The 19314-nt window shown below is 45.1% G+C and overlaps 1 protein-coding gene across 8 annotated transcripts in view; it reads left to right on the top strand.

The window, feature by feature from the left end:
- slc20a2 (solute carrier family 20 member 2) overlaps positions 1 to 19314 on the top strand; it is a 61241-nt gene that overhangs the window by 12581 nt on the left and 29346 nt on the right. For 5 of the 8 annotated variants that reach the window (XR_002170230.1, XM_019886813.1, XM_019886779.1 and 2 more), the window contains exons 2-8: positions 11675 to 12216; positions 12772 to 12912; positions 13200 to 13285; positions 15946 to 16042; positions 16224 to 16343; positions 17268 to 17501; positions 17712 to 18357. Coding sequence is in view for 7 of the 8 variants with exons in the window: in XM_019886813.1 (XP_019742372.1) it covers positions 11928 to 12216; positions 12772 to 12912; positions 13200 to 13285; positions 15946 to 16042; positions 16224 to 16343; positions 17268 to 17501; positions 17712 to 18357 (1613 nt within the window). In the remaining variant the exon portion in view is untranslated. Of the gene's footprint in view, positions 1 to 5464; positions 5609 to 7344; positions 7566 to 11674; positions 12217 to 12771; positions 12913 to 13199; positions 13286 to 15945; positions 16043 to 16223; positions 16344 to 17267; positions 17502 to 17711; positions 18358 to 19314 lie in introns of those variants that run through there. The other 3 variants (XM_019886803.1, XM_019886788.1, XM_019886796.1) reach the window with 3 other exon arrangements.

The following is a 19314-nucleotide window of genomic DNA, read 5'->3' as shown; positions in this document are numbered from 1 at the left end:
CGGCCGTGGGAAGCCCTTGCGCGCCAAGGTTCGACGCATAGTTAATACGGGACGTGCGTCTACGTCTGAGCAGAAGGAAGCCGTTGCTGCAGTGTACAGGACCCCGTGTGCTCACACCCCGCCTTGCCTCCCGCTCTGTGCACACAGCAGCAGGCACTAATCAAAGCGCCCCCCTAATACCGTTAGCTGGGTCATGTGCTGAAAGCCAGGATTAGGAGCAGGAGGGCACAGGCCAATAGATCCAGCTTAGCAGGGAACCTTCTCTCTCTCTCTCTCTCTCTCTCTCTCTCTCTCTCTCTCTCTCTCTCTCTCTCACTTACTTTTATGTCTCTGTCTGTCTGTCTATGTAGATGCAAACATGGGATGTCACAAATGCCTCTCCAAGGTACTAAGAATATGCGACATGTGGCAGTGCACTGTATGTATGTATTGTATGCTTTTCCCCTCCAATTTGGCTCATGATGACATAGGTCACACAAAGGTTAAAAGCGCACGCTTTTTCATCCATCCATCCATCCATTTTCCGTTCCGCTTTATCCTCACAAGGGTCGCGGCGGGTGCTGGAGCCTATCCCAGCCGTCTTCGGGCAGTAGGCGGGGGACACCGTGAACCGGTTGCCAGCCAATCGCAGGGCACACAGAGACGAACAACCATCCGCGCTCACACTCACACCTACGGACAATTTTAGGTGTTCAATCAGCCTGCCATGCATGTTTTTGGAATGTGGGAGGAAACCGGAGTACCCGGAGAAAACCCACACAGGCACGGGGAGGACAAGCAAACTCCACACAAGGGGCCGGAGCTGGAATTGAACCCGGTACCTCTGCACTGTGAGGTCGATGCGCTAACCACTGGACCACCGGGCCGCCTAACGCTTTTTCATGATTGTATAAAACCGACTTGTTCCACTGCCTGTCTAAGGAGTGCCGGCAGACTAAGAAAATCTTGTGTGAGCTGTCTGTTTCCGAAAATGTCACTGTAAACAAACAGTTCTCATTTCATCCCGACTGTGATGTTCCCCCGGGGGGCATTGTGTTTGCTGATTAGTGTGCGGAGTCTTTGCACACGCTTCCTGCTTTTGTACAATTGCCAAGTGTAATTCAGCAGCCTGATGATGAAGTGCTGCTTTCACGAGAGAAAATATATTTTTATGGGTGCTAGCCGCAGTGTTGCACTTGCTTTTTTTTCCCCATCCAAAGTAATATTCTGATTCTGGTCTCCAAACTGCTCCACTGCTGCTCAAGAGGGTAATGCGAGCTATACTCACATTGCCTCACCGCGCAGTTGAAGGTGACTCATTTGCATGCGACAAGAACCCCCCAAAACTGGCTTTTGAATGTTGTTTTTAGAAAATCCCCATATAATTGACACTCACTGGAATGCATTGAAAAAAAATTCAACCCCGCCAAATTGTTAAAAAAAAAAAAAAAGATGAAAATTCAATATATATTTTTTGCCTTGCGATTGGCTGGCAACCAGTTCAGGGTGTACCCTGCCTACTGCCCGAAGACAGACGGGATAGGCTCCAGCACACCCGCAACCCTTGTGGGGATTCAGCGGATTAGAAAGTGGATGGATCGACATTTTCTACGAAAAATGAGGGTGAGGTGGGGGAGATTGGAAAAAACAAAACAACCGCTCCAAATATGAACAAAAATAATAATTCAAAATATTGGGGGAATAAAATTGAAATCATTTGTGAAAATGCAAATATCCGGATGCTGAGCCACAAGTATGCGGGGGTCAACTTTGTTATCTTTTAAAGTCTCCTTAAATTTCTTTCATTGAAATGAACAATAACACAGGGATGATTTTTACGTCACTGATTGTAGCTGACATTTGTATTGTTGACATCACAGTTATCCATGGATGATTCATTTCGATGGATGAGTTCACCGCAAGGTTCTTTGTACCTAAACTCTAAGAGATATTAGAACTAAGACAATTAGTAATGCTTGGGAAAGTAGCTTTAACTTTCTTTTATTTTCCAATCAACAGTGTCAGTCTGGTGGTCTTTTTAAAGCAAGACTCTCTGCTCACGCGGATCACCTTTCAGTTGCCTGGGTTATGTAACGTGACAGCCATACGTTAACATTTGTTAAAGACATTTAGGAGTCCCTTCTCATGAAGAAGCCATTTGGCAGTTACGTGTGGAAGGAGGAACGAGCTGGGGAGGATTCGCTCGATCCCCAGAGCACTGCTACAAAATGTCCTTATTCAATGTTGCAGCTCGCCCTCGATGCCCCCACGTCTTCACTTTCGCTGCTGGCCACTTTGAGCCGCTAACACATGCTGATACCGAACCTTGCCGATCCGAGATCACCAGTCTCGGCTCTGGCAAAACGCGTTGGTATGTTGAATTTCCTGGCGCTGCTGTACTTGTGAGCCCAGAGCCAGATTAACATTTCTCTGTTGCAAACACAACCGACTCATGAGAGGGTAACAAGGAGCATAGAGGGGGGGTAAAGGCGTGAAGCTTTCTCGTTGGTACCGCTGCTGATTCGACAGAGGCGAGGAAAGCAGAAAAGAGCTTGCTGGGTAAGATGACTCCGATGTTCAGGGACAAGATTAAAACCGGACACCCACCTTTTTTAAGAAGGCAGAATTGGTTGGCATCAATTGTGCTCGATGTCTTATGACAAGAATAGGGCCTGCAGTGCTGGTCAGTATCGGAAGTTAGCCGGGTTTGTTCTTAATGGATAAGAATAGTCTACTCTCCCGAATAGTTTTTTTTTTTTTTTTTTTAATGTATGTGTGTATGTGCTGATGCTTTGGCTACAAAATGATTGTACAGTGAAGCTAAGGCAAAAGCCGCACTGGTTTCACAATTCAGGTCCAAATCCGTACTAAATATTCCGGGGAAAAATACATCTCGAAAGCTGCTCAATAATCCAGAGTTTGAATCGAACATCTTGCACGGCCTTCACATATCTCGCAAGCAAATGTCACAAGACCTTGGCATATTTTTGTGTGACCTCAGTTAAAAAAAAAAAATGTAACTCCATGTTTTTTACCCTTACTTCGTATGACGTATGAGGCCGTTCCACATCCAAACAATGGATGGTACTCGCCATGTCATTCATTTGTTCGTTTTTTTTTCTTTATGCAGGTAATAACCTTATTTTTATACTTGTGCAACAATTTAAAAATTTGGATTAAACCACTGCCTGTCAACAAGTGAGAAAGTTCGATGACGGTAACAATATGCCCCACAGATTTTCCTCTTCTTTTTTCCATTCTGTCCAGCCGGAAAATGTCGAGTCTCAATCCAAACCGATGAACAACCCATTGTTCCACAATAATTTGTGTTCCACATTAATGTTACACCGTACCTTACGCAAGATCTTATTTTGGATGCTCTATGAAACCCCCTTTCAAACAAACAAACAAACAAACAAACACACACGCAGTGACGGCAGCGTTACTTCAAACAGTCGAAAGTGAGAAGTCACTTTGCCATTTCGGAACACGCGAGTGAAACCAAAGAGAGCTGACCTTAAAACACTATTTTAACATAACTTACTCAGCATGATTGTTTGTTGTTGTAACGCGGTTGGCGCCCCTGTTTGTTGCTAAGGCTTGCCGGCACTGGTCCATTGTTTGGAGCGTGAACTTTAATATGGCCACATAAAAATCACTCTAAAATAGCATTTTTACGTTTGTCTTTCATTTGTGTGTGTAACTCATGCAACACAAAGACCCCATCTCGACATAGACATTCACATCATGCTATCATTCTTCAAAGAAAATCTAAAAAGGCTGTAAAATGTATGTATTGTGAGAGACTATCAAGTTAGAAGTTTGGTTCACTTTCATTTTGAAATCAAATGATTGATTGTGATGACAGGGTGGTGCATCTCGCCATTAGCCAAACTCTGGTTTAATGTATTACACGGGATGCCTTTCTCATCCGTTCATTTATGGATTTGATAAGACGGATATGCTAGAGCATTGGTCCTCAACCCCCAGGCCGCGGACCGCTACCGGTCCGTGGGTCATTTGGTACCGGGCCGCAGAGAAAGAATAAACAACTTACATTAAATCCGTTTTATTTATATCGAAATCTGAAAGATGTTTTATTTTGAAAAATTACTGGATTCTCAGTTACATCCGTCGTACAGTATGTCACTCTTGACATCAAGGTGCGCTTCTCGGTCACATGATAGGTTACCGCTAAAATAAAACCCGGGAGCTAGCAAAATGAGTAAAAAAACAAACGTCTTTGGGAAGGGGAAAAGGCCCAGCCAGGAGACCGAAGAGGAGCCTACGACTTTTAAGAAAAAGAAGGCAACATTTAATAGACAGTATCAGGAGTCCAACTTAAAATACGGGTCTCAATGGGAGATTCCCATGCACCAAGCCCACTCTGCATCATATGCGGCGATGGTGAGTCGTATTTTTCCATGCACTTTGTATCTTATTTTGAAGGCAGGTTTAAATGTTACCATAGTGACCAGAGAGTGTTGCGGGCAGATAGGACGTTCCTCGTGTCATGATTCGTGTTTATTATTATGTTTCGAAAATACCACAGTTTTCATGCAGGTCATATCATATTATTTTGTTGTAAAAGCGGTCCCTGGGGCAAAAACGGTTGGGGGACCGCAGCGCTAGAGCATTTCACCTCTATAAAGATACCAACCAGCTTGTAAATGAAACAAGGACGATAATGGCCACAAGGATAAATTAATTCACCGGTGACTGTGAGACTGCCGCAAAGATGTTGCTCCTGTACTGTCTGGTTGCATTGTGTACCTTACAAAGGCGTTCTTGGAGATTAAAGGTTAAAATATGGTATTATCGTATCCATCTGATCCGAGTGTGCAAGATGTTTAGTGTGGGCACGTACGAATGTGTCACAGTCAAAACAGTAATTGCATAACTGCCTCTCCAGCAAATCATACATTTACTGCACTGCTCCAGCAGTCCTTCAGAGCGCGAATTACTTGCCAAAATCTCATTCACGTGTCACAAATGCAACAGTGAACGGTATTTATATCAAGGTGCAAATTGCAGCATTCTTTGAGGTTTTTGCGGCTCTGCTCAAACACATTTTGACAACATCATCTGAATGTGAACTTTCAGTCGCTCAATTGCAATAAGTTTATGTTATGACTCTACCAGGCACAAAATGCCTTTCTTGAACTGCTGTACAGAGAAAAAAAAAGAATTGTCAATAGAATGTTTGGGAAAATTCAAGTCGCTGTGTTGAGACAAAGTGAGAGGCACTGTGTGTGTGTGGGGGGGTTTATACATGCTGTTGTTGTCATTCTTGAACCCCCCCCCCCCTCTATTCCACCACCACCACCTCTCCTCCTCTGCCTGCACATGGAGTCTTGACTGATCATAACACTGCACAGAATGTGCGTGCGCGCGCCGCTCGTAGGCGACAGCGCCCCCCCGCTGCGGACCACAGAGTCAGCAGGTGCAGCTGACGCAGAAAGGCTTTCGAGCGGGCAGGGCCAGTTGGGGCACCGAGAGGGAGAAAGAGCCACGGGAGCACCGGCTCACAACTCTCAGACACACTGGACAAATCAATGAGCGTTTAGACGGCTGAGAGGACTAAGAGGAGACTACGCCTCATACAAATAGCTTTGCTTCAGTCATGTATGTAAGTAACATTTGGGTTTGATTATGTGGATGAAGTGCGACGAGGTTTTATGTGGAGGTTGGGGAAAGGATCGGTGAGGCATAAATCGTTTGCATCGATGCATTTATATCTGTCATGAATTGTAAAATATTCCAGAGTTGTGGTCTGGAAGGGGAATAAAACACCTCTGACTGGGGAGTTAAGTCATGCCGAGGCTATTGCAGAGGCAGTGAAGTATTCCTCTCATATTATTGTTAAGAATTAGCCAACCGGACTCTGCTTTTTGTCTGGAGAATGACGACCCCGTTGTGACTCAGACCCCGCCGGGTCGACAAAACGGAGTGGCATAGAGGCGCACTGTTGCCAACGTGTAATTGAAAGGAACAATTGTGGCGGAGATGGTGTGTGGTCATGTGCAATGAGGCTGCGTACCCAAGACAATGTCGCCACATGGCGCAACATCAGAATCACCACCTCCTCCGAGGAGCTGATGTTTTAATGACTGCTTGTTGTCAGAATTACAGTCAAACTATGAATAACCATAGTATGTCTACAGGCCATTGAATATTTTTAGTATTGAATATTCCATTGATAAACCAAGTTTATGGGATAAAAATACATTTTCCATCCTTAAAAGAACAAAATGTGCGTTTGAGGCAAGCGTATTATTGTCGGCCACTAAAGACCGCTATACTCACATTCCACACTATAATATATGTGACTATAAGTGTGTGTGGGTTTAAAAGGTGGGGTCTGTCCTGGTGAATGCCGTGGGTGTCAGCAAAGGAGGTAGAGTTGGCTGTTGCGAGCTCCAGTTAGCTGTTAACTGGCTGACTGTGAGCAGTCGTGCCTGGGCCTGAATTGTGCCAGTAGCACAAGCTCGTGTATGAAAGCAGTGGTCCCCAAGCAGCGGGCTGCGGGCCACTTTGAGCCTGGCCTCGCAGATGAAAGAATGAAAAACTTCCAGGACTTCCGGTTTATTTCTTATCTGAGGCTGAAAAATATTTTATTTAGAAAAGTGACCGTATTCTAGACAATTAGCATCTTGATCTAGTGAAGATGCTAATTGTCTTAGTCGCATAATGCTACCATTAAACCTTCAAGCTTGCGAAATGAGTGAAAAACGGACCATGCAATGAATAATTCTGCATTGGTCAGTAAGGGGATGGGGATCTTCACTTGTTTGTATGGGGGAGCTGACATTATTCCCTTTGCACAGAGGGATGGGAGAATCTCTTTATGAATGTTCTGAGCTCCTGTTTCCATTATCCTATCTCAGTGATCAGAATGATGCTACCCAGACTCATTGACACAGCTTGGATGAAGCGCAACCTCCCACAGTTTTCAGTTTTACTCCCGCTACTTCCTTACAGAATTATTAAACGCTATCACGTAAAGCGCACTCAAATTAACGATTATTATTATTATTTGTAGAATGTAACTGATCCACAATTTTGCTCTCCTCATTGTGATCCACCTCGACTTTTAGAATGCAAAGTTCCGGCTTTCACTGTCCTTGATCTCGACAGTCCGCCATCATTGGCTGCTTCCTCCTCTCACGTCCACCCTCTCTGCACACCGACAGCCACTCATTGGCCGGCGTGTGTTCTCAACGTGGAGATTATCCTTTGGAAAGGCTGTCTAGACTCGTCTCGGTTCTGATTTTCTCTATGTCTCTCTCTCTCTCTCTCTCTCTCTCTCTCTCTCTCTCTCTCTCTCTCTCTCTCTCTCTCCACAACCTGCTGAAATCTCATTCTGTCTCTCCCGTTCTCTCCAGCCTCCATTCACTCTTCCTGTCATCATCTACTCTCTCACCCCATCTCTTTTCCAGTCTTTCACACGCTCTCAGTCTCCTTTTGGGCTTTATCTTACCATCACCACCACCTCCACCCACTGTGGCTCTTCCCCCCTCCCACCAAACGTTGCTGTACTGTCTTCACCCAACGACAGTTTCTCACAGATGTGTGTACGCATGAAGGTGAGTGGAATTGACTTTCAGGATAGCGCTCGCTCTCTTTCTCTTTCTTTTTACCACATCACTGTCATAAGTCAGTCAGCCATCTGTTGCCGTGTCCTTGGACGTCTGGTGTATCACAACGACAGCGGGAGTCATTATCCAGTGCCGCATGCGACTTGCGCTTCTGGTCCTTTCAGCGTCCATCCACGGTTTAGTGAGAGGAGGCGGGGCGGACTGTGCCGCCGCGTGTCATTGCGGGCCCGAGCTCGTGACACGGTGTTTCCCGCCAGCTGTAGTGTCGGCCGGCGCTGCAGTGGCATCTCAGCCAGATTCATGAGCATTGTGCTGCAAACAGTGAGAGGAGGGATCACATTGTTGGCACGGCGCGCGCTTCCAGAGGCAGACGTTGTAGCTTAGCATGCTAGTCTGGGGTCAGGAGAATATTTTCTGGAATGCTATACACACTGTGCAAATGAAGAAGCTAGTTTCAAGCCCTTTTGAAGTTTTATACAGTGCAATGGAGTGAACAAGGAACGCTTGGCAGCTCCTGACCAAGCTGTCAGCTGCAGCGGTGATGAAACAGAGTTGCAACTTGATTTTTCCAAATTCTGAGCCTTTCCTGTCACTGCTTGTCTTTAATGTGGATGAACGTCAAGCTCAAATCATGTTCTGACCTTTGGTGGCCATTGGTTGTGGTTTTCTAAAGTTAGACAACGTTAAGCTGTGAGGCGGAAAAAAAAAACCTACGCCCATAAAAGCTCAAATATTGGAGCGATTGTTTTGATCTTTTCTGAGATTGATGTGGGCATGGATGAAGATGTACACATGGATTTTGGTGGTGATGAGTTGTTTTCTAACAGTAGGCAACATGATACTTTTTCTCCATAGTGAACGTCTGTGGGGAGGAAAAAGCTTAATGCCCATAAAATCCAACATATTTTGGCAATTGTTTTGATAATTTCAGAGGTCAAAGTGGGGGTAGGTGGAGATATGCATGTGAATTTTAGCGATTGGTCATGAAGCTTTTTTTTTCCCCATGAAGCGTTTTAGTCCCTTTATGTGTCTGCGTCTCCCTTTGACCGCCAGCGAGAAATTGTCTCTGCTAAAAATAATTCTCAAGAGCTTGTTGTCACTTTCAAGTGGTTTTTATCCGGGTGTTCAGGACAGGATGATTCGTCAACAAATTGCATCACGACCTGCAGTATGTAAACGTTGGCTCACAAACAGTGAATTTGAACTCTGCACATGACAAAAATATGCACAGAGAATATCGTAGCAACATCAGGCACCGCCAATGATTACAAGATAATCAGCTTTGCCTTTTGAACAGCTGCCGCACCCAAATAGTGAAGTTTGTGTTGGGTAAACATGAATTTTGTCAGCGTCAGCACCTCGGACAGTGGTTATGCACAAAAGATGTTCAGTGTTGATGGACACAATTGAAGATCTTTCTTGTTGTGGTTGGCAAGTGCAGTGCAGTACAATCTGTGCCCTCTTTTCGTTTGCCAGTGAGTGCACATGATCATAATCTCTCTGAAAATGTTGCTTCGTGTTTTGGTTTTTCTCCCTCAGTGTCTGCTGAACTTTTATGTTGCATTCCTAAACAAGTTTCTGCTATTTTGCTGAGAATGAGGATAATTTTCCAAGCTTTTTGTGACTAGACACTATATAAGGTCCCCGCTATATAAAAGAATGGTTCGTATTTTCATATTTTTTTTTTAAATCAATGGTTTTCTAACAGCCATGAGTTGAATGACTCATCAACTAGTTATGCAACATGGCCCTTGAGTTTGCTGAGGTTTCTCTGAATAAGATGAAGGTCACACAGAAAAAAGTGTGCTTTTTAAAATTCTGAATTTTTTTTCAGTAGTCTGATTCAAAAAGTTCATTTCGTATATTCAGTCCACACAGAGTGAAATATTTCCTGATATTTAAAAAAAAAAGTACTTTGGTTTATTTGCATTTACAGCTACTGAAACCCCAAAAGAAACTGTATAGCTTGATTTTTTTGTTTTTTGTATTTTTAATTAAACATACCTCATCAACCCCTTGGTTCCGTCCGCTACTTGGAGAAGCCATTCTTCCATTGGCTGACCGGTTTCAGTTAAAAATCTCCACCACTAAGCTCGTATGGATCAAAATTCCGCGGTGTTCCTCAAGACGGCATGTCAAAGACTGACCTCAAAATTTGACTGAAATAGTACAAATACAATATATTCGGGAGAGGAGCAGTAGAATACTATAGGTCGTGTACGTCAGTCATCAGTTGTCGTCAAATGTCTTTCCATTTATTTGTTTCGGAGGATTTTAGTGGCCTTTGAAGATGGCGACCACCAGTTCCATTCTCTGATGTATGTGTCCTAATATTTACCGTTTGACGGTTTTGTATAGTTGTGTCTCAAAACTGTCACAATGCATTGGCAAGTACAGACCTTCATAAATGTGGTGGAGACAGTTCGATTCAGTACAAATCACATCAACTGCAGAAGCCTTCACGCCGCCCAAATGCAATTTCCATCGGACTCACAGTGTCAGTATCACCCGCCCATAAATGTAGTTGTAATGATAAGCTGCAGAGTGTAGCTGCGGGAGAGCTGCTAGGTATGAAAAACAAGGTCAGATAGATGCAAAGAAATGTGCCTCAGGAGCTTTGGGCACATTGAGGCAGGAAATGCAAAAACGCAGTAATGTTCGAGTGGTCAGGTGTAGTCAGGATGCATGATCCAATAAAGAAAGCAATGTTGTAGAAGTCTTCCATTTCCTTGCTCGGTGGGAGCGACAGCATTTTTTTCCCCTTCGCCGTAATTTAACAGGAAGTGTTGTAACCTTTTCAAGGTTGTAAATTATTAACCTGGTGGTTTAGAGGCAATCATATTGGCGAACAGGATTGCCATTTACAACGTGCTTTTGAGGATCCCTTTCTATGGGAAAGGAAATCACAGCTGTCGTTTGTTAGTTTAATATACAGCCTTTTTAGACATCTGACAGAAAACCCTCAGTGCTGAATTAAAAGCTTCGGATTTTAAATTACCAAGGAATTAAATAGATGGCACATACTGATCCAATGTGGTTTCACCCGGACCTAATCAAAGCCACTTAAGCTTTCATGTGTGTCTGCAGTGGTCCAATGGAGGACAGAGAATAGTGTGTGACCTCAGTATTTCCAGATGGAGGCTCTCCTGTGAGGAAGAGGGTAACTGCTTGCCCCCCACTCGCAATGAGCACAGCTCATGCTGAGCTAATCGACTTGTTTACATGGAATGCGCCCTGTGAACAATTGACACGACCGTAGAAGGCAATGGTGCATTCGCCTCCTCAATAAAGCAGCGTTGTGTTTATGTTTCTAATTTTACATCAGCTTCAGAATCATTGTCAGCATCTAACACCATTAGCATACTAATTTAGGACGGACATTGCAATTGACTAAGTGATTAATGGCTACCGGTAATTTAAAATTTCATTGTTTGACACTGTTTGGTGACGCAAAATGGGGCACCGTACACCACAGGCGTGCTTGGTTTTTGAAAGAGTTCCGTTCCTACCGTGGCCACGTATCTGCATTTGTACGTTAATCTGAGCGTGGAAATTCATCACTAACCTATTCTACGGCAAAATCAAAGTCAAACTTACCAGTCGATCAAGAAAATTCAATCTAAAATTGCCCTCTAATGCGGCCCGGTGGTCCAGTGATTAACGCGTCGACCTCACAGTGCAGAGGTCATGGGTTCGATCCCTGCTCCGGCCTTCCGGTGTGGAGTTTGCATGTTCTCCCCGGGCCTGTGTGGGTTTTCTCCGGGTGCTCCGGTTTCCTCTCGCATTCCCAAAAACATGCATGGCAGGCTGATTGAACACTCTAAATTGTCTGTGAGTGTGAGCACGGATGGTTGTTCGTCTGTGTGCCCTGCGATTGGCTGGCAACCGGTTCAGGGTGTCCCCTGCCTACTGCCCGAAGCGGAACAGAAAATGGATGGATGGATTGCTCTCTAATGCATAGCCTTCTCAACCACTGTACTGCGGCACATTCAAAGTGCAGTGCTGTGGGAAATGAGCCCATTTTAAATAATTATTCTGTCTGATTATTAGTCTGAAATTGTTAAAAAGGAGTCACGGTTCTCTCTTTTCTCTTGCAGGTGAGGGAACGTGCGGACAGGCTGTCTCACACTAAACGATGGAATGCTCTCTGCACCCAACATCACTAGTCTCCAATCTTTGGACTCACCTCCGCAAGCTTAGTTAACAGCTGTGCTCCACCCCTCTTTCCGACCAGGGGACGAAGAAAAGGAGCGGGCCCCTCAAGTCCTCCGCCATCCCCGGGCCACTTTCACTTTTTAGCGTATTTAAGATTGTATTCTCTTCTTGTGTGCGGGGTGAAAACATATCAAAATGGATCTGGAATCGTATCTGTGGATGGTGATTTTTGGCTTCATCATCGCCTTCATTCTGGCCTTTTCGGTGGGCGCCAATGACGTGGCCAACTCATTTGGCACGGCGGTGGGGTCCGGCGTGGTCACGCTGAAGCAGGCCTGCATCCTCGCCTCCATTTTTGAAACACTGGGATCCATGCTGCTAGGGGCCAAAGTGGGTGAGACCATCCGCAAAGGCATCATCGACGTCAACTTGTACAACGACACGGTGCCTGTGCTCATGGCAGGCGAGGTCAGCGCCATGATTGGTAAGTTACCTCATTTAATTTTAATTACCGTATTTTCCACACTAAAAGGCGCACTGGGTTATGAGGCGCACCTTCAATGAATGGCCTATTTTGTAATTTTTTTCATACATTGGGCGCATCGCATTATAAGACGCAATCTACAGTGCATCCACTAGGTGGAGCCACGCTCAAGGAAACGCAAACAGAACGATCAGATGTCAGTAAAACTAATTTAATAAAGCAGCGACACAGTTCTCTTAACCAACAGCAAGTTATAACATTGACTTGTTAACGTTGAACTCTCTTGCTGCTGCTCTATTTCCGTGTTCAACTGCGTAACCTATCACCTTAAGTTTGAACTCTGCGTTGTCAGTACTGTGAATTCTTTCAAGTCATCAGTCCCGCAACCAAGCAGATCACTTAAACTAAAGCAGTCAAATAGCAAATGTGTAAGAGAATGTTTCCATTTCCTTCGCGTTTGCTCATGTGACTGTGAGATGTAATGGCGCACATCCACCCACGCCGTTTTGTGGAATACTTCACCTCCATCAATTAACGTCTGTGTGTTGTTTACAGGCTCGGCGGTATGGCAGCTCATCGCCTCCTTCCTCAAACTGCCCATTTCCGGAACCCACTGCATTGTGGGCGCCACTATTGGGTTCTCCATGGTCGCCATAGGCACCAAGGGCGTCCAGTGGATGCAGCTGGTCAAGATTGGTAATATAAATCCTTTGAAAAATGTTAGCTTAGGCGTTGTGAAACTCTCCGCGGGAAAGTCTTTTATATCTATTGACAATCGGCCAAGCGAGTTGCTGGAGTTACATCCCCCACGTGGTTTAGCGCGTCGGTTTTCAGAGGCGTGGGGAACATGCATAATGAGTTGACCCCGAGTTCATGTGGGCTGAACAGAAAGATGAATACAAGTGGCTGTGACATGAAAACCACTTTCCAATTGGTACTTTTGGGCCTGTGTTACTCTTCTGATCACTTCTCTCTGCGTGCAGTGTCGTCGTGGTTCATCTCCCCCTTGCTGTCTGGGCTCATGTCCGGAGTCCTCTTCCTTCTTATCAGGAATACCATTCTCAACAAGGTGGGTTGTTGCAATCAGTATTCGCCTCTGAGTCATCTAAAGAATCAGTCAGGGGGTCGGCCTCGATCCATTTGTTCTCCCCCGAATCTTGGTAAGGTCCCTTGTGCGCTTCCAACTTTGTGGGAACAGTTTGGGGGAAGTTCCAGCATGATGGCGCCACTGTGGAAGAACATGAATGGTCTGAGCTCAACCCTATCAAGCACTTTTGGCTTGTACTGGAACAGGAACTGTAAATCCCTCAATTATCAGTTGTTTAAGGAACAGTTGCATTTGAATGGCCTTTTTCCATTGCGTTGTTCAGCTTTTATGGTTCATACACACTTACACAAACAGTGTCACAAATCATTGGTCGCTCCCACCTGTGAGCATTGTGGTTTGCTTGTCCATTAAAACAACACTTTCAGTTGACTAAATTGGATTTATTAACGAGCCAGGACACGAAACGTGATGAATTGTGTTTTAACGAAACCAATGTCAGCATATTCATTTTTAAAATGGGTCTGTCAATAACAATTTGAGAAATTGGTTTTGACCGTTACTTGGGATCGCCTTTGGTGACAAGCTATTATTGCTATGAAAGTGTGGTTAATCAAATCAGAATGCGTGTGGTTTTAAAACATTTTTTTTAACTGTCAGCTTGATTTTGTGCCTGGATGAAAAAATATGTACTCACCGGCACACACACGTGCACAAGTGCGCACAAACTTACTTCAGCACAGATAAAAATCCATTTGCTTTGGCAACACCAGCGCATCTCGTATTATATAACAGGCAATCTCTGGCAAGCGAGGAAGGAAAACGTGTGGCAGCTCATTGTAAGGTCACGAAAGCGTGATCGCAGGATGAATGACTCGCGGGACGATCGGTTCAATCAGACTGACTGCAGGATGAGCTCGTCTGTGTTTCGGCTGGCTGTGCATATGGTAGAAGGGGAATATTTGAGTGTTGATATTTAATGCTTACATTTGACTTGTTGAGAGTCATTTTTTCTCTTTTTAGACTTACCATTTCTATGATGTCACACTTGTCAAATGTGATCACGTTCCTCACTCAACAGTGGTGATCTGATTTGAGTTTTGACATTTGGTGGAAACGTGGCTCGACAGGACAGCACGCTCATCCGCGAATGCAGTTTTGCATTGCATTATCTACAGGCGCAGGGCAGAAATTGAATGTACTTGCCACGACAGACTTTCACGTGGCGAGACACGCAGGCTGGAGGCAGAACCGCGGCTCTGTGTTTCAACAATAGCAGGCGGCTAAAAGAGTCCAACTGGCAGCGATATCAGACAACTATTTGCTAAACAACTCTGACATCGGAGAAGCTTCTCATCAGCTGATCTGAGTCAGCAGAGGCGGGGTGGTGGGGGATTCCGCTGGCGTTGCCGTGGTGATGCCAACGGCTTAGCTGACCAGGATTGGGGCTTGTTCCTCTGCTCTGTTTTGATGTCATGAGGGTTGGGAGAGGAGAATCCCATTTATATAATTGATTTGATTATAGTCATCTGACATAGACAACGATGGCACCTGGTAGAGGACGTACATTTACTGAAATGCTGTCGTGACATTTAACAATACAGGGAACCGTCGCTACTCGCGAGCCCAACCACGAAAAGCAAAAAAAATCGGTGAAACCCATATAAAGGTTTGTAGTAGACTATAAGTCCCACACAATGGCAGCAAAGGACTTTTTTTACGTTCGGGGTGCAGCTCTCAAATATTTTGGTATTTGGATATCCTTCTGAAAATTCTAATCATTGAGTAATTTGGATGAAATAAAAAAGTATATCTTTTTGCTTGGTTAAAGAACCATTATGAATACACGATCAAAAATAACACACTGAACTTAGTAATAATGAATGACCAATGGGTTTTGCGTTTTAGATTATCAACTTTTTTTTCCCCTAAATTGAAACTGCCCATAGCAGCAAACTGTATTTTCTTCTCTAGCAACGTAGGTGAGATTTTTGATTATGAGACAAACTGACAACAGAAACACAGTCGCAATTTTGCCAGCTAAAGCAGCACATTGGACTCAGCCTGGTTTTTTTAACGACTGATCTGTAGTAACTGCAACTGTCGTGTCTGACGGCTCTTGGCAGCTTATATGCTAGCAGCTAGCTGCTAGCCGCTAACACTGGCAACAGCCGCTGTATGATACATTGTCAACACGTTTCATTTGTGGTTTTTTAGTGTACTTAATTTGCAGTTGAACATGATTTCAGTATGAGGTTGTGTTACTTACTGTTGGCGGCAAAAATTCTGTGCCTTCATTCTTAACACCACAATTTTTACTTACTGCTGCTACCCTTTTTCATGTTGCCCTTAGTCTCCGACAAATAAATTACGTCTCCTTAACATGACCAAGAGGTTCATGCTGAGTAGTATATACAGGAGACCCTCATCCTCCTCGCTTGTTGTTTGTTAGCAGTTTCCCACGGTACAATGTCGAAGTAGAAAAACCCACGAAGTAGAAAAAAACCACCATGCGTGTCGAGCCCGTACTTCGCTGTGGAAAAGTGGCATAGGACTCCCGCCTAAGCCATGTTTCCTCAAACTCATTCCACTTTGTCTGGAATCTGTAATGACAATCAACATGATCACATGACCCGAATCATATCTTCTTATCCTGAAACGGTGCCTGTTTTTAACTCTTTTAGGAAGATTCTGTCCCCAATGGCCTGCGAGCGCTGCCCCTCTTTTACGCCACCACCATTGGCATCAACACCTTCTCCATCATGTACACAGGAGCGCCATGTAAGATCCACGTGTAGTCTGACACCAATGTACGATCAAATTATCACGTCAGGCATAAGAGGGGACGCTGCCACTGTAATCGGCGTGCTCAAAATTCCGACTGCGGGTGTGACAAAAATATTGATCGATGAACATGGTCGTCTGTCGACTCCATGTGCTTTTCTGCGCTTATTGGTTGCAGTGCTGGGGATAGAGATGCTGCCAGTGTGGGCCATCTTTCTCATCACCTTGGCAGGATCGCTGGTGTGTGCAGCAATAGTGTGGATCTTCGTCTGTCCCTGGATGAAGAGGAAAATTGCAAGTAGGTTTCCAGAACTCGCTGTTGACTCGGTGGCTTCTTGCCAAAGCCTCCCAAATGTGTTTGCTTTGCTTTTATGTTTTGATTTCTACATGTAGCGCTCTCACATTGTCGGGTTACTGTCGCTCCATAAATTAGAATACTTTTGGAAACAAAATGAATTTCAGTAGTTCAATTCAAAATGTAAAACTTTTAGATTCAGTACATGCAGAATGAAATAATTTCACAACCAATTAAAATGATTGTTCAATTAACTCATTCAGTACCAGCCAATTCCAGACCAAGTCTGAAAAGACGTTTAAAAACGTCTTTGGGAGTGAACGAGTTAAGCTTTACAATATTGGCTTGACTTTTTGTGATTGAGCTACTGAAATAAACAAGCATATCTGGAATATTCAAATTTTCTGAGATGCGGCTTTAATTGAAAGAAAGAGCAGAACTTGCACATTATTTTCCCTGTTCCCGAATTCACGACTCGCCTTTAACCCTGCACATGAGGCCAAGTATCCAAACACACATTGTGACCTGGATGCCTGTAAGGATTATCGGTGACGTTAAACGGGTCATTACTACATCCGCCTTAAATGAATTGGTGAATGACTGGAGGTTGTGTTTGGACTGAGTGTTGTTTATGAACTCGGCAGGGTGGTTGGGGGTGCGTTCGCTGGAATTTGTTCGCCTTGAACCAGCTGATGGTTGAACTTGTGTACTGTACTGTTTTTTATTTTCAGCGGGAATAGCGCTCCATAATTTTCCAGTTCTTTCTCTGGTTAATTATAGTTTTATTCCAGCCGTGATACAGTTTCAGTCCAATTTGGCAGGCCAAGTGATTGAATTTGGATTCATTTCTTTCAAAATCACTATTGAGGTTGAACTAGAGCACGTTCAGTGTGCTCATCTTTCTCTGAAGTGTCCATTTTTCTTCAGGTCGTCTGAAGAAGGAACAGGCTTTGTCCAGGATCTCCGACGAAAGCTTGGATAAGATTCCTGAGGAGGAGGAGGAGAGCCCCGTATTTAAGGAGCTGCCTGGGGCCAAGGGCACAGATGAGGCTGTGCTGCCGCTCACTGGGGGCAGCAGCGAGAGGAACGCGCGCACCTCCAACAGCGAACTCACCAACCTGACCAACGGAGGCACCGTCATGCCAAACGGACGAGTTTACGGTACAAACCATTCATTTCAAAACTTGTAACCGGTGTCTCCAATCTTATGTACCCTCCAAAACCTTTTGTCATACCATGAGTACCCCCGCTCATTCTTGCTGATAATTCTCCAAAAGTAGAATGGAACACAACTGACTACTAAATGAAAGTCATTTTACTTTGTCTCCTTATTTTGAATGAAATTCTTCTACTTCCTGTTATATCATGCAGGCCGGACCCACTCGATGACCAACGGCTGCCTCAAGTCGCCCGTCTCTAACGGCAGCTTTAGCTTCGACGGCCACATGCGAAGTGACGGCCAAGTTTATCACACGGTGCACAAGGACTCAGGTCTGTATAAGGACCTGCTGCACAAAATCCACCTGGGCCGGATGGACGACAACGAGCGTCCCGGCGCCACCGCCAACCCTCCCGACAACAACTACCGCCTGCTGCGACGCAACAACAGCTACACCTGCTACACGGCGGCCATCTGCGGGATGCCCGTGCAGCCGATCATGCGCACGGAGTCTCGCGACGACAGCGAGAAGCTGGTCGGGGAGGGCGGCGGCGGCGGCGGACGCAGCAACAGCGTGTCCTACTCCAAGAAGCGTATACGCTACGACAGCTACTCTTCGTACTGCAACGCCGTGGCCGAGGCGGAGATTGAGGCAGAAGAGGGCGGCGTTGAGATGAAGCTGGCTACCGAGCTGGAGGGGGTGGAGGAAGAAGGGGGATCCGCACCTTTGCCTCTGGACGACCTGAATGACGAGGATCACGAGGAGAAGGACAAGTCGGAGGTGTTTCTGCTTTTCCACTTCCTGCAGATTCTCACCGCCTGTTTCGGCTCCTTCGCCCACGGAGGCAACGACGTCAGGTGCCAATATTGTGTCTGTGCGTGTGTGTAAATGGAGAGAGAGAGAGAGAGAGAGAGAGAGAGAGAGGTGGAAAAGGTAAAAATGTTCCGAACCCCCTATCTACTTTCTGTTACCTGTCTGCGCAGAGGGATGCTTTTAGCCAGCTTGTGCACAGCCAGCTGACTGTTGAAGTCACTCTTCTTGGAGGAGTTGCGAATCTTGACAATAATTACGATGGCAACCATGACTGCGATGAAGAAGAAGCCCACACAGTAGATGACCCCCTCCAGATAAGTGTGGTTGGCAGGAGGATAGTGTGGGACGGCTACACACGGAGGGGAACGCAGGGGTAAAAGGAGCAGAGGAGTAGCGTCAGCTGGTACGTATGAAGTGTACATACGCTCATGAGCACTTGCACCCATCAGTACAAAACCACCACAGCATCCACATACACCAACATACTCTCAAGCTTTTGTGCCTAAAACCAGACCCTTTGACACCACGCCATTAACACACGAATAACGTGACATTATCATCAGTGGTCGCAGCAGGCTCAAGTACAGACACGTGAAGTAAACCACAAATAGCCAATTTTCAGTACGAAGCAAATTGGATGGTAGAGGGACATTTTAATTTCAGCACGTTTATCATTCAAAAAGCTTTGAAAGAGGGAGAGGCCGGAACCATGCCAAGGGTGTGGTTGTCACACACAACGCTCATGCTTCGCACGCACACTTCACATGTGCACAGAGACACTTACAGGTGCGCACACACACGAACACGCTCACATATAGTTTTCATTACTTGTGTGTAATTTTCACCAAAAGTGTTGTGTTTTGGTGCCAGGGATACACAAACGTTACTCTTTGAGAAAGAGCCAATATAAGCATGAATTAAACTAAGTTTAATGAAATTAATATGATCTTGTTTTTATCCTCCCATTTGATAAAAAGGACCTTAAGTATTGTAAACACCAG

Source organism: Hippocampus comes, unplaced genomic scaffold, assembly GCF_001891065.2.
Source record: "Hippocampus comes isolate QL1 unplaced genomic scaffold, H_comes_QL1_v1.1 scaffold155, whole genome shotgun sequence".
NCBI lineage: Eukaryota > Metazoa > Chordata > Actinopteri > Syngnathiformes > Syngnathidae > Hippocampus > Hippocampus comes.
This window is presented reverse-complemented; position numbering and strand designations above follow the sequence as displayed.